This window comes from Mustela erminea, chromosome X (genome assembly GCF_009829155.1).
Source record: "Mustela erminea isolate mMusErm1 chromosome X, mMusErm1.Pri, whole genome shotgun sequence".
NCBI classification, from domain to species: Eukaryota; Metazoa; Chordata; class Mammalia; order Carnivora; family Mustelidae; genus Mustela; species Mustela erminea.
The window spans coordinates 62365700-62379216 of NC_045635.1; the positions used below are offsets into that span (position 1 = coordinate 62365700).

The following is a 13517-nucleotide window of genomic DNA, read 5'->3' on the forward strand; positions in this document are numbered from 1 at the left end:
TTTCGATAGAATGTTCAATATACAGGATGTTAATTTCATCTGGTCCAGTATGTCATTCAAAGTCACTCTTTCCTTTATTTTCTGTATAGATGATATACCCATTAATGTAAGAGAGGTGTTAAAGTCAGTTATTATTACTGTGTTAATTTCTTCTTTTATGTCTCTTAACACATGATTCATGTTTTGGAGTGCTCCTATGTTGGGTACACAAATATTTGCAATTATTTTATCTTCTTGCTGGATTTTTCCCTTTTATCATCATGTAGTGTCCTTATTTCTTGTTACAATCTTTGTTTTAAAGTGTGTTTTGTGCAATGAAAGTATTGCTCTCCTGGCTTTCTTTTCACTTCCATTCACATGGTAAATGTGTCCTTCCTTTCAATCTCCATGTGTCTTCAGGTCTTGAACTGAGTCTCATGTGGGTAGCACTTAGATGGAGCTTGCAATTTTTATCCATTCAGTCATCCTGTGTTTTTACTCCTCCCATGTGTTTTAACTGGAGCATTTAGTCCACTGACATTCAAAGTAATTAATGACAGGTATGTAATTATTGCCATTTTGTAACTTGTTTTATGGTTGTTTTTATAGTTCTTTTTTTCCTCCATCTTCCCTTTTCTCTTGTGATTTGATGGCTTTCTTCAGTGTTAATGCTTGGATTGCTTTCTCTTTGCTTTTTGTGTATCTACCACAGGTTTTTGATTTGTGATTACCATTAGGTTCACATGTAATATTTTATGCATATAGCAGTCTATGGAGGTTGATAGTTAAGTTTGAAGCCATTTTTAAAGTAGAAAAATTTTACTTCCCTGACATTTTATGTATGTGGTATTATACTTTATATCCTTTAATTTTGTGACTCTCCTGATTGCTTTTCTTAAAGATTTATTTATTTATTTATTTATTTGAGAGAGAAAGCATGAGAAGGGGGAGGGTCAGAGAGAGAAGCAGACTCCCCGCTGTGGGACTCGATCTGGGACTCCAGGATCATGACCTGAGCTGAAAGCAGTCACTTAACCAACTGAGCCACCCAGGCACCCTCTTGATTACTTTTACAGATATAATTTATTTTATTGTTTTTCTGCTTTAATCTCCATACTTGTTTTATAAGTGATTAATACACTACTTTAATTATATGTTTACATTTACCTGTGACATTTTTTCCTTTCATAATTTTCTTACTCTTAATTATGGCCTTTTCTTTCCAAAGGATTCCCTTTAATTTTTCTTGAAGGCTGTTTTCATGGTAATGAACTCCCTAAACTTTTATTTGCCTGGAAAACTCTCTCTCCTTGTATTCTGAAGATAGCCTTACTGGGTAGAATATTCTTGGTTCCAGGTTATTTTTCTGTCAGTAGTCTGAATATACCATGCCACCCCCTTCTGGCCTACATAAAGACTCTGCTGAAATATCATGTAAAAAGCCTTATGGGGTTTCCCTTGTATGTAACTATTTTCTCTTGCTGCTTTTAACATTCTCTCTTTATCACTACTTTTTGCCATTTTTGGTTATTATGTGTCTTGGTGTGAACCTCCTTGGGTTGATTTTGTTTTGGGTTCTGTGTGCCTCCAGAATCCAGATGTCGGTTTCCTTTAGTTTTCAGCTATTATTTCTTCAAACAAATTTTCTTCACCCTTCTCTCTCCTCCTCCTGGGATTGCTATAATGTGACTGTTATGATCCTTACTGATGTCCCTGAGTTCCCTTAATCTAGTCTCATTTTTTATTATTCTTTTTCTTTTTGTTGTTCAGCTTGATTTCATTACTCTGTCTTCTAGCTCACTGATCCATTCTTCTGTCTCCTCTAATCTGCCAGAGTCTCTCTAGTGTAGTTTTTTTTTTTTTAAGATTTTATTTCTTTATCCGACAGAGAGAGACAGAGAGCATGCAAGCAAGGACAGCAGCAGAGGGAGAGGGAGAAGCAGGCTCTCTGCTGATCAGGAAGCCTAATGCAGGGCTTGATCTCAGGATGCTGGGATCATGACCTGAGCTGAAGGCAGACACTTAACTGACTGAGACACCCAGATGTCCCCTATCCAGTGTATTTTTAATTCCAGTCATTAAGTTCATCTCTCCCTGGTTCTTTTTTATTTTTTCTATCTCTTTACTAAAGGTTCATTGAGATTCTCTACTTTTCTGTCTAGCCTAGTGAGTATCTTTAAGATCATTCATTTGAATTCTTTATCAGGCAATATTGTTCATCTCTGTTTTAATTAGTTCTCCTGATTTACTTTTGTCCCATTCTCTCTCATCTAGGACATATTTGTCTGTCTCCTCATTTTGTCTAACTCTTTGTGTTTGTTTCTATGTATGAGAAAAGTCCGCTAAGTCTCCTGATCTTGAAAGTAGTGGCCTTATAAAGAAGAGGTCTTGTGGTATTCTGTAGCATAATGTCCACTGTTCACCAGAACCAGGAGCTTCAGGGGTATCTCCTAGTGGGTTGTGTGTACCCTACTACTGTGGTAAGCTGTGCTTACCTTAAGTCATTAGATGCATTGTCCACTTTTCATGTTCTGGGTGTACCAGGCAGGGTTTGCTCTCTGTGCTGTTAGGGGAAGAGTCTGGGGCCACTGTGGGCTTATAATCTAGTAGTGTGAGCAGCCAGACCAGATGTGTGCTCTCAGCCCCTCTGAATGGGTTGCAGTCACACCAAATTGCAGGGTCCTTTCCCTCTGTTGCCCCCTGAGAGGCTTTCATTAGTGGGTGGTGCCTGTAGTCAAACCAGATGCCTGCCCCCAGTCCGTCTGTTATGGTGGCAGTAGCATCAACCTTCAGGGTGCTCTTCCTGCCTTTTCTTGAGAGGCTTTTGATGGTGGGTAGGGCCAACTGTCAGACCAGATGCCTGCCCAGTCTGTCTGCCATTGCTGCAGTTGCACTGCTGTATGTGGTTATCTTCTCTCCCCAGGACAGGAGGCTCTTTGGAGTGGTGCAGGTCCCTGCCAGGGTTGCTTGCAGTGTGTGTCTTGGCAGAAACTGCTTTGGAGGGATGGTTGCTAAGTGGGGTGCATCCCCCAGAATGCCGGATGTGGTGTTGGCAAGATAGGTGATAGAGTGTTCCTCCTGATTCCTGCAACTGTCTGGCTATCTAGGCTGGGGGTGGGGGAAGCAAAATGGTTGCCCACTAGCTCTTCCATTCTTAGGGAAATCTCTAATAATAATCTCTACCCTGGTGGGGTTTTTTTGGTTTTGCTGGCTCTTTAAGGCCCAAGCCTCAGTTTCCAATTGCCCTGTGGGCCTCCCACAGCTAAGTTAGCTGATTTTTAAAGCACCTGGCATTAAGTCTCACTGATTGTAAAAACTCATTAAGTTAAGCCCCATTTTAAAGCCTAATGTTTTGGGCACCTGTCTTTCCAATGTAGTTCCCCCACTGCCTAAGGTGCCTGGTGTGGGGTCTGCTCCTCTCCCTTTTCCATGATTGTGGTGTTCCTTCCATTTGTGGTTAGTCTCAATGGGATTCTGGTTCCAGACTGTGTCTGCCCCTCCTACGCTTTTCAGGTGGCCTCGTGTCTGCAATAAACTGCAAAGTCTGTTCTGCCAGGGCGTTTTCATGTTAGTTGCACTGCTGTGATTATCTAGATGTGTCTGTGGGATCAGGTGAGCTCAGGATCCTCTTGCTCCACCATCTTCCCCCAAATCCCCCCATACTAAACTTTAAAGTTAAATCTCTTACCTGATCCAAGACAATGATTTCATCTGCATCAACCACTGTTGACAATCTGTGTGCAATAAAAATAGAAGTTCTATGTTTGACTGCATCCTTCATGGCACTAAGAATAGTCTGTAAGTTTGACAAGAGTAGGAAAAAAAGATCTATTAGGTAAATGTACATTAAAATAACCATACATTTCTTAAAGGAACATATAAAATGCCAATGAATTTTTTATTATGTAAACTTTATATCACTACCAAATATTTGACCTATTCTAGTAATTACTAAAAGGAGAAAACTGATCAAAAAGGGAAGGCAAATATGCCACATTATCATGGAAAAAATTATCTTTTAGATAGGCAACATTTCTTTAAATTAGAAAGACCTGGAGAGGGTGGATATTTCTATACTTAAAAATGAACAAATAACAATGATGAATCCGATGATATTAGGAACATAGCTGGGTATGATGTTATCTGGCCAATGAGAATAAAAATAAAATGTGATAGGACTCAAGCGATAGGATGTAGAAAATTTCAGATCAGTAGAAAGGAGATTCAAAGGGTACAGGAACATTTGCTTTTAATTAGTTCAAACTCAGAGGACAGATGGGCAATAAAGACAACCATGTATGGTAACTTGAGCAAACTTCCTTTTCAAAAGTATTCTGATTTCTTTATCCATCATCAATTGATGGAGAGCTGGGCTACTTCCATATCTTGGCTATTGTAAATAATGCTGCTATAAACACAGGTTGCATGTATTACTTTGAATTCATGTTTCTGTATTTTTGGGGGGTAAATACCCAGTAGCACAATCACTACATAGTACACTAGTTCTATTTTTAACTTCCTGAAGAACCTCCATACTGTTCTCCGGAGTGGCTACACCAGTTTGCATTTCCATCAACAGGGCACCAATGTTCCTTTTAACATCCTTGCCAACACCTGTTGTTTCTTGTGTTTTTGATTTTAGCCATTCTGACAGGTAGGAGGTGAGATTTCATTGTAGTTCTGATTTGCATTTCCCCAATGATAAGTGATGCTGAGCATCTTTTCATGTGTCTGTCTGCCATTCGAATGTATTCTTTGGAGAAATGTCGGTTTATGTTCTCTGCCCATTTTAAAAATTTATTAGAAAGTGTTTATTTATACAATGGAAAATAACACAGTCATTAAAAAAAAGAATGGAATCTTGCCATTTGCAATGACATGCATGGAGGTAAAGAGTATAATGCTAAATGAAATATGTTAGATAAAAAACCAAAAGCCATATGATTTCGTTCATAAGAGTAATTTAAGAAACAAAACAAACAAGCAAAGGAAAAAAGAGAGAAAGAATGAGACTGAGACAAATCAAGAAATGACTCTTAAGTATAGAAAAGAAATGAGTGGTTACCAGAGGGGAGATGGGTAGGAGGATGGGTGAAATAGGTAATGGGAATTAAGGAGTACAGTTGTTGTGATAAGCAGTGAATAATGTAAACTGGTGAATCACTATATTGTACACCTGAAACTAATATAACACTCTATATTAACTATACTGGAACCAAAATAAAATTTAAAAAGAACAAACACCCTTATATCATAATGCACCGAAAAAAAAAGAAAAATAGCAAGAGGATAGAAATGGCTACACAGAGAGCAAAGCCATTAATTTAGACACACATTGTGATAAAGCTAAGAACGAAATGTCTGGCTCCCTTTCCCCTTGCCCTAGAAGAAAGGACAGCTTCCTCCCAATACCTCTGGCCTTTCCCAAACATAAGCATTCTATGCAGGGCACACTGAAATGGTGTAGGACTATCTTTGTCAAAATAATTCTGAAGAGCAAGTTTTTAGAATGCTTTTTTCCCCCCAAAATATCCAAGATTCAGAAAAATAGGCCAGCCCCTCTCCCCCATTATAAACAGAGGGAATGACTCTGAGACACACTGGCCCTGAATACCCAATTGAATAAAGAGCAAAAGGAAAGAAATGGGGAAAAAAAGTATTCTTAGGGAACTCTGGGAAACATTTTTTATTACAGTATAATTAACAATGTTATATTAATTTCAGGTGTACAATATAATGATTCAATAATTTTATACATTACTCAGTGCTCATCAGGATCAGTATACTCTTAATCATTTTATTTTACCTGTCCTCCCACCAACCTCACCTATGACAACTACAAATTTATTTTCTGTATTTAAGAATCTGTTTGGAAAAAAAAAAAAGAATCTGTTTGGAAAACACATTGTTGTTTACTGCTTTTAAAGTGTAAAGGAGCTGTATATATATATTCAGCTGTACTTGGAAACCTGGGTCTAAGTATAGCTAACACGATGGAAACAGCAATGTGGGGTTGGGCATATACCCAATGGCTCCCTGCAGATATTTCTAAACATTGTATTTATTAAAGGAATAAAATTATCAAGAGATGTGGCTACCCAGGAAGGGAAGAGCTTATATTTTACTAAGACAGATGGTAAATCAAATGTGGGGCCAATTCTAAGAAAAATTGTGATATTTGTGGGGACTCATCTTCCTCATTCTCAAGAACTTAAGCTCTGACATTCTACTAAGTGCTATGGACCTTTTAAAAAGGCCCATTAAAATTTACTAAATCTGCTGGTAACTCATTCCCTTGGGGGGTTGTCTACTAGCTCTTAATGGGTTATGCTCTGTGATATAATAAAGTTACCTGACTCAAATAATGACTGTTAGGACTTTTAATTTGTGGTAAACGTGGACACTACCATTGTAGGTATAAAGTTCTTGCAAGCAGATTCCTATTTGGAAGGGACAGAGGAGGAGGAGAGGAAGAGAGAATCTTAAGCAGGCTCCATGCCCATGGCAGAGCCAGATGCCGAACTCCACCTCATAACCCTGAGATCATGACCTGAGCTAAAATCAAGGATCGGACACTTAACCGACTGAGCCACCCAGGCGCCCCAAGATTCCCTTTAAATATAACGAATCCTTATGCTAAACAAGTCACTTAGATATTAAGCTATTTTAAACATATGGCAGATCAAATATGTCCTGAAACTTAATGACATATGCAAATATTATGCCATACATGCTGCAAAGCTGAAATTAAGCCTATCCTTCAACATTGGGTTTTTCCTATATATTTAAATAAAATGTAGATGAATGGAGGTAACTGACAGATAATCTGCCTATCTTCAGTTCTAGATTAAGGGGATCCATTCATGAAATTATCATTATTATTAAGACTATTGTATTTAATGCAAAGATGTTGTTATGAAGTCTAACGTAGTTGCTGAGTTGTACCATGACATCAAGTGTCACAACATCTCGGTGCTGCACAGTGTATTTTTGTGAAATGGATATAAATTTATACCAGCACCACAGGCTGCGTGTGCCTGACTTGTACTTCAGTGAGTTGCTCCATGGTAAGTGAAAGGTTTTCTGGTGTATGCTTGTGTCACAATCATTTACATGACCTATTTTCATGAGTGGTAAGTAGCAACAGCAGAAAGACTAAAACATTCTTCATCTGTCAGCAGATTAGGCAATTCTTACAAGCTTTGCAAGATGTAAGAATAATAGAATAGTCATAAGCTTCAAAAAGAAGACACTTTTGCAAATGGACTTAGCAATGTGATAACTGAATGCAACCTGACATTCTTATTATCAGCACTTGCCATATGGGGACAAAGGGCCAGATATTTTGCTCTATGGTACCTCCTACTGAAGTTCATTCAAAATATAAAAGAATATAGCCATTTTACTGAAACTTCCAAGCAGAAAAGTTAAGCATTGAGAATTGAAGAGCTCTGCATTTTCATCATCATTTACCTCTTCAGTAATTGAATCTAATGATGAAGTGGCTTCATCATAGAGAATGACTGGGGGGTCCTTCAAAATGGCTCTTGCAATTGCTACTCTTTGCTTTTCTCCTCCTGGTAAAGAAAAATTTAGTTTAAGAAAGTATAACATAAAGACATATTTCGTGTTTCTAGTATTTCCACCAAACATAACCACAAAGCAATGCCTTCAACATGTACCTCTACTCTGACCACTGTTAGTTTACTCAGTTAGAAGAGTCTAAGTTCATATATGATATCCTTTGACAAGCTATATACCCTGGAACATAAATGTAATTCTGGATCCTGACTTTGTGACAGGAGAAAAGAACAAGGAGGAGAGGTAATAGCTTTGATTCCACAATTACTCCTCTCACCAAAAATATGCTCACACCGAGAATATGTTCATTACATGTTATTTTATATTACTTCCCAATGGAGAGCAACCACAGAGAGAAAAATTTCAGTATCAGAGAATCAAAAAAGCCAAAAACAAATATAATATCTGAAACCTGGCAACTTGAAGACATGAAACTATGAATATTTACATTTACTTCTTAACAAAAATATACCATCTAGCCAGTATTCTTCTCAAGAGGCTCTTTTTTTTAGAATTAATTAATATCTTTTATCATGCTCAGTTAGCCACTAGTTTTGGATGTAGTGTCCAATGATCATTAGTTATGTATAATACCCATTACACGTCACAACACATGCCCTCCTTAATACCCTTCACCCTGTTACCCACTTCCCCAAACAACTCCCTTCTCAAGGATTCTTTTGACAGATATTATTTTCACAGTACTCTTCAAAGTTAAAGGTGTATACTAGATACCACTAATTTCACCTTAGTTATTTGCTATGGGTCTCTAGAATAGCAGAATTTTAAAACCGAAAGGAAAGAGAGGCCCAGAAAGGTTTAATGATTTGCCCACAATCACAGAGCAACTTCTAGTGGAATCTGGACTAGACCTGACTCTCAGTTCAGTGCTCTTCCTATCATAATATGCAAGCCTGTATTTGTTTCTAATAATTATTTTTCTTTAATTAATTAATTAATTAATTTGACAGAGAGAGAGAGAGATCACAAGTAGGCAGAGAGTGGGGGGTGGGGAGCAGGCTTTCTGAGCAGAGAGTCTGATGTGGGGCTCGATCCCAGGACCCTGAGATCATGACCTGAGCCGAAGGCAGAGGCTTAATCCACTGAGCCACCCAGGTGCCCCACCGTATTTGTTTCTAAAAACACTCCGGTGAAAATAAAGTAATCGTTCTTTCCTCACTGCGACTCTTACAGGTCTAAGGTCATCAATCATACATAAACTATAGCTGAAAGTATAGAGGATGGTGCTTTGCTGAATATGTCCCCTTTGGCTTCTATTTTTCCCCATTATCCATTAATTTATCAATGTCTGAAAAAAACTTGTATTTTTCAGTTTCAGTAACCTCTTAGGGAAACAAGCGCCACCTGTTTACTACATGGTACACCAAATATTTCAGTTTTATTTCTGCAATTATTATTTTCAACTTGTAAAAGAGGGCTCCTTATCTCTAATATTAATAAGTTTGTATTTATACTATCCACATTCTTCCCCATTTAATAAGATCAGAATTCTCCTACCAAAGCAGGCATCATGCCAGCACTACCTCCGTACCTACCTAGCAAATTAGTGGCAGAAACCTCCTAAAAGATGCAGATACTCAGAGGAAAGCCTAGTTTAGACATGACTCTCAAATTTCAAGTGGAAACCAACCCAGTTTCAATTCTAATCAATAGAATTTTGGCAACTGGAGAAGAAATATTTGTTTCCTACCATAAATACTAGCATAGGTGCTAAATAATACTCATTTAGAGAGGTCTAGCTGTAGGGCAATGGATATTAGGCAAAAATAAAATTTCCTTAGCCATTCCTACTCCCAAAGGCATGCAGAGAGGGGGAAAAAATGATTGGAAAATGGCATGTGGCACAGCTATCTGAGGCAGTCTTATTTTGAGAGGTCTAGTTTATACTATGTGAAAACTTGGAGGTCTTTAAAATTAGCCAACTGGACAAATCATCTGGAGGTGGTCTAGTTAGCTGGGAACTACTCCTGTTAAGAGGAATGGTGAAGTATAAACAGGGACTGGAATGATGCAAGAATCTTCTACTACCAGCTGATAATCAAAACACTACAGACCAACTTAACTTGAAATCAATCTTTGCTTAACATTTTCTAAACTTAGATCAAAACTTTCTAATGGAATGCAAATTCCCTGATGGCAAGTACATCTATGCATCATCTTATTAACTCTCAAAGCATTTAGCATGTTAGTTTGCACATAATATACACCTAATCAATGTTGTGAATAAATGAAGATGGTTTGTAATGAAAACGAATGGGGATTCATTAAATTCATGCAGAGTATTCTTTATTCTTTTTGTCTCCCCTCCATCCCTAATTTATATATTTCCCCCCTAAATTAAACTAGAATAAATGTAAAGGATACAGTGTGTTTATACTAGTTACATTAATACTTTCAGGCACAGATATCATACTTTTGGAATTCAAATAATTTTGGGTGAAAAGCTTTTTTATGGATCCTCCAAAAAATTCAGTCATTACAGGAAAATTATTAAACATAGTAATCTCATAATTAAACACTTAAATAGAAATGTACAAGCCCCCAAGTTTACTTGACCACTGAACCAACAAGGACATGAAAACGAAACTGGCTTTAATAAAAGTATAGCAGTTAAGTACATCAAGTATAAGGAAGTCTAAAGTATTGAAAACATCCCATAATGATCTAGGAAATTATGATGAGATACACTATTTATTATCAAATTACTTTTCCCTACTCCTACTACTTTCTCAGGTGAGCAATGATATTGGCTTTCCTTTAATATTAAAATTATGGATGATACATTAATGCTGACCTGAGGATGTATTAGCAATTTATTATTAAGCATTTACAGTTTGCAGCTGCAAGTGAAAAAAAAAAAGAGACCTGCATGATTGAGAACAGTTGTTTCCAACATGTTGAATTATTTACAGTGATGGCTGAGACTGGGACCTTGTTGAAAGTGAATAGATGAGCACTAGGTGTGTACTCTGTCATTCATTTTCAAGAAAATGGCTCTGACAAATTCAAGTCTGATGGGAGTACACAAGCAGGAGTAGATCTAAAATCTGGTTACCTGATAGTTTGAGTCCTCGTTCCCCTACTTGTGTGTCATATCCATGTGGCATTCGAAGAATTGCATCATGGAGTCCAGCTAATTTTGCCACCGCGTACACCTCCTCAGGTGAAGCATGGATGTTTCCATATAAAAGGTTGTAGTAAATGGTATTGTGGAAGAGGACAGCATCCTGAATCAGATTTATATATACGTACATATATATGTATATTCATTACAACAAATTCAAACAACTTAGTAAAGACACAAAGGCATAAAGAGTAAAACATGGTAACTCCTTTATCACCCCCCTCATTCCTGCAATCCCATTTCCTTTACGAGCTCTAATCACCATGAACAATTTGTTGAGTATCAGTCCAGACTTTTTTGATGAATTTATGTGCCACATACTTTTTTCTTCAACATAGTGAGATCATACCATACATACATGTTATTTTATAAATTGATTTTTTCACTTAACATATGCTGGAAACTGCTCACATCAGTAACAGAATCCTACCTCACTTTTTTTTTTTAAGATTTTTTTTGTTCATTTGAGAGAGAGAGAGAGAGAGAAAGAAAGAGAGAGAGCACAAGCAGGGGCAGAGGCAGAGGGAGAGAGAGAAGCAGAGAGCTGGGAGCCTGACATGGGGCTCGATCCCAGGACCTGGAGATCATAAGGCAGCAGCTTAGCCATCTGAGCCACCAGGTATCCCCTGTACCTCACTTTTTTAACAGTTGTATGATACTAACAATGTATTTATTTATTTCTCTACTGACAGACATTAATGTGGTTTCCTAATTTTTGCTACTACAAACAACGTTGGAATAAAATATTGTATATAGGACTTTTTACACTTGAGTATTTCTGTAAGAACGACCCCTAGAAACAGACTGATGAGTTAAAAAGTAAGCATACATCTGGCTCCCTGATCAGTAGGGAGTCTGCTTCTCCCTCTCCCCCTTCCCTCCTCTCCTTCTTGTGCTGTCACCTGTAAATTGAATGAAATCTTTTAAAAAAGGCTAAGCATACATTTATCCTTTGATAGTATTGCCCATCTTCCAAAATGGTCCAACAGTATACATACTCCAACCCATAGTGTATTAAGGGAATCGATCCCTATATATTCAACAACACTGCGTATTAATTAAGTTTCAGTTGTTGCTACTTTTGGGGGTAAAACGTGCTGTTTAAATTAGCACTTCCCTAATTACTAATGAGGTTGAATATATGTTTCTCAGAAGCTTTTAAACTGGGACACAGAAACAAGTTTTTTACTTGGACACAGAAAACAAAGGATTTATAAACTATAGATATCTTTTGGAGAAAGGTTACTACAAGCATTCAATTGATATTTCATTTTATTCTGATATAGCACACTAAAGCTAATGTACTTAAAGTGAACATCCACCTCCCACTTTCCTTTTAGTCTCCAAATGGTTGGAAGTCAACAGTAAGATGAAATAAAATGGCTCCATTAGTTCACATTAACCAAGATAATTAACTAAGATCTTCTTTAACAAAACAATCAGCCCCAGTTTGAGATATTACTTCAAATAGTATTTTAATCATTTTATACCAACTACTGATATAAAATGTTCTCATTTTGAAATGGTACTTAAACCCACTAAGTTTAAAGTTCTATAAAGAGAAAATACTTACCTTTAAATATTTTATATTCAAAAAAGAGCTAACAAATACTAACTGAAAACTTTGAAAATACAAAAAATATGGTAAAATAAAAATTTATTAAATAATCCATAATGCTACCATGTATCAATAACTACTATCACCATTTTGGTTTATTTTCTCCTTTCTTCTCTAGTTATATATATTCATTTAGTATTATAAAATTGGGATTTTGTATTTTGCTTGGTATCCTCTTTTTAAGAAACTTTGTATTTGAGTATTTTTTATGATAATATTATTTATAAGCAGCATATTTATAAATGGCTGTATGACATTTGATCCTATAGTGATAAATTTAAAAAATTTACTTATTGTTGGGTAGTCACACTGTGAATTTCAACTTCTGTTATTATAAATAATGATGTAATGAACATCTCTGCATATAAATATCTGTTCACTTCTCTGTTTATTTCCTTAAAACTTCCTAGAGGCAGAATTACTGGAATAAATGGCATCAGTATTTTTCTGGCTATTGATACAAATTGCCAAGTTGCTTGTCAGGAAAGCTGTATACTTCCACTGGCCAAACAACAGACTAGCCATTTTACACAGCCTTGCCCAAACTGGATGTTATGAATTCTAAAATCCTTGCTGGCAGGTGAAAAATGGTATTACACTGTTGATTTAATTTGGACTGGTAAGCCTTCCAGTGAGGATCAGCATCTTTTCTTTCATTTATTAACCATGTATATTTTTCCTTGTGAATAAAATGTTTTATTTTTCAAAAGGTCAAGGGCAACTGTTATATACCCTAAGAGAATGGCAGTAATCTATCTGGATGGATGAGGACACCGAGCCCTAAGCACACAGAGCCTAGAATTCACTTCACTTGATATACAGTTTAGGTCAATGTTTCTCAACACAGACTCTATGGATCACTTATTATCAGAATCATCTAGGACGCATATTCAAAAATGCAGGTTCCTGGGCCCCACACAGCCCTCCTAAGCCAGAACTAAGGTCCGTGAAAGAGGTGGAATTTCAATAATCTCCCTAGGCAAATCATGCACACTAATATTTGAGATTCTCAGTGAAAGAGGGAGGACAGTGCAGAGTGTCAATTCATTTGGGGACCTTTTAGAAGTTACATATCCCTGTCTGATCCCTTTCTTACAGTTGTCTCCACTTAATTCAGATTCTAGGCTGCAACTTGTTCCCAGGTCTCTCCATTCACTTTTAGCATAAGAAAAACTCACATTCTATAAGGCATCC

General features: G+C 36.9%; 1 protein-coding gene across 4 annotated transcripts in view; it reads right to left on the minus strand.

Moving 5' to 3' along the window:
* ABCB7 (ATP binding cassette subfamily B member 7) overlaps window positions 1-13517 on the minus strand; it is a 160062-nt gene that overhangs the window by 21156 nt on the left and 125389 nt on the right. For all 4 annotated transcript variants that reach the window (XM_032329591.1, XM_032329590.1, XM_032329592.1 and 1 more), the window contains 3 exons: window positions 10637-10808; window positions 7453-7556; window positions 3668-3775 (listed from right to left, as the gene is read on the minus strand). In XM_032329591.1, the coding sequence (XP_032185482.1) occupies window positions 3668-3775; window positions 7453-7556; window positions 10637-10808 (384 nt within the window). The remainder of the gene's footprint in view (window positions 1-3667; window positions 3776-7452; window positions 7557-10636; window positions 10809-13517) is intronic.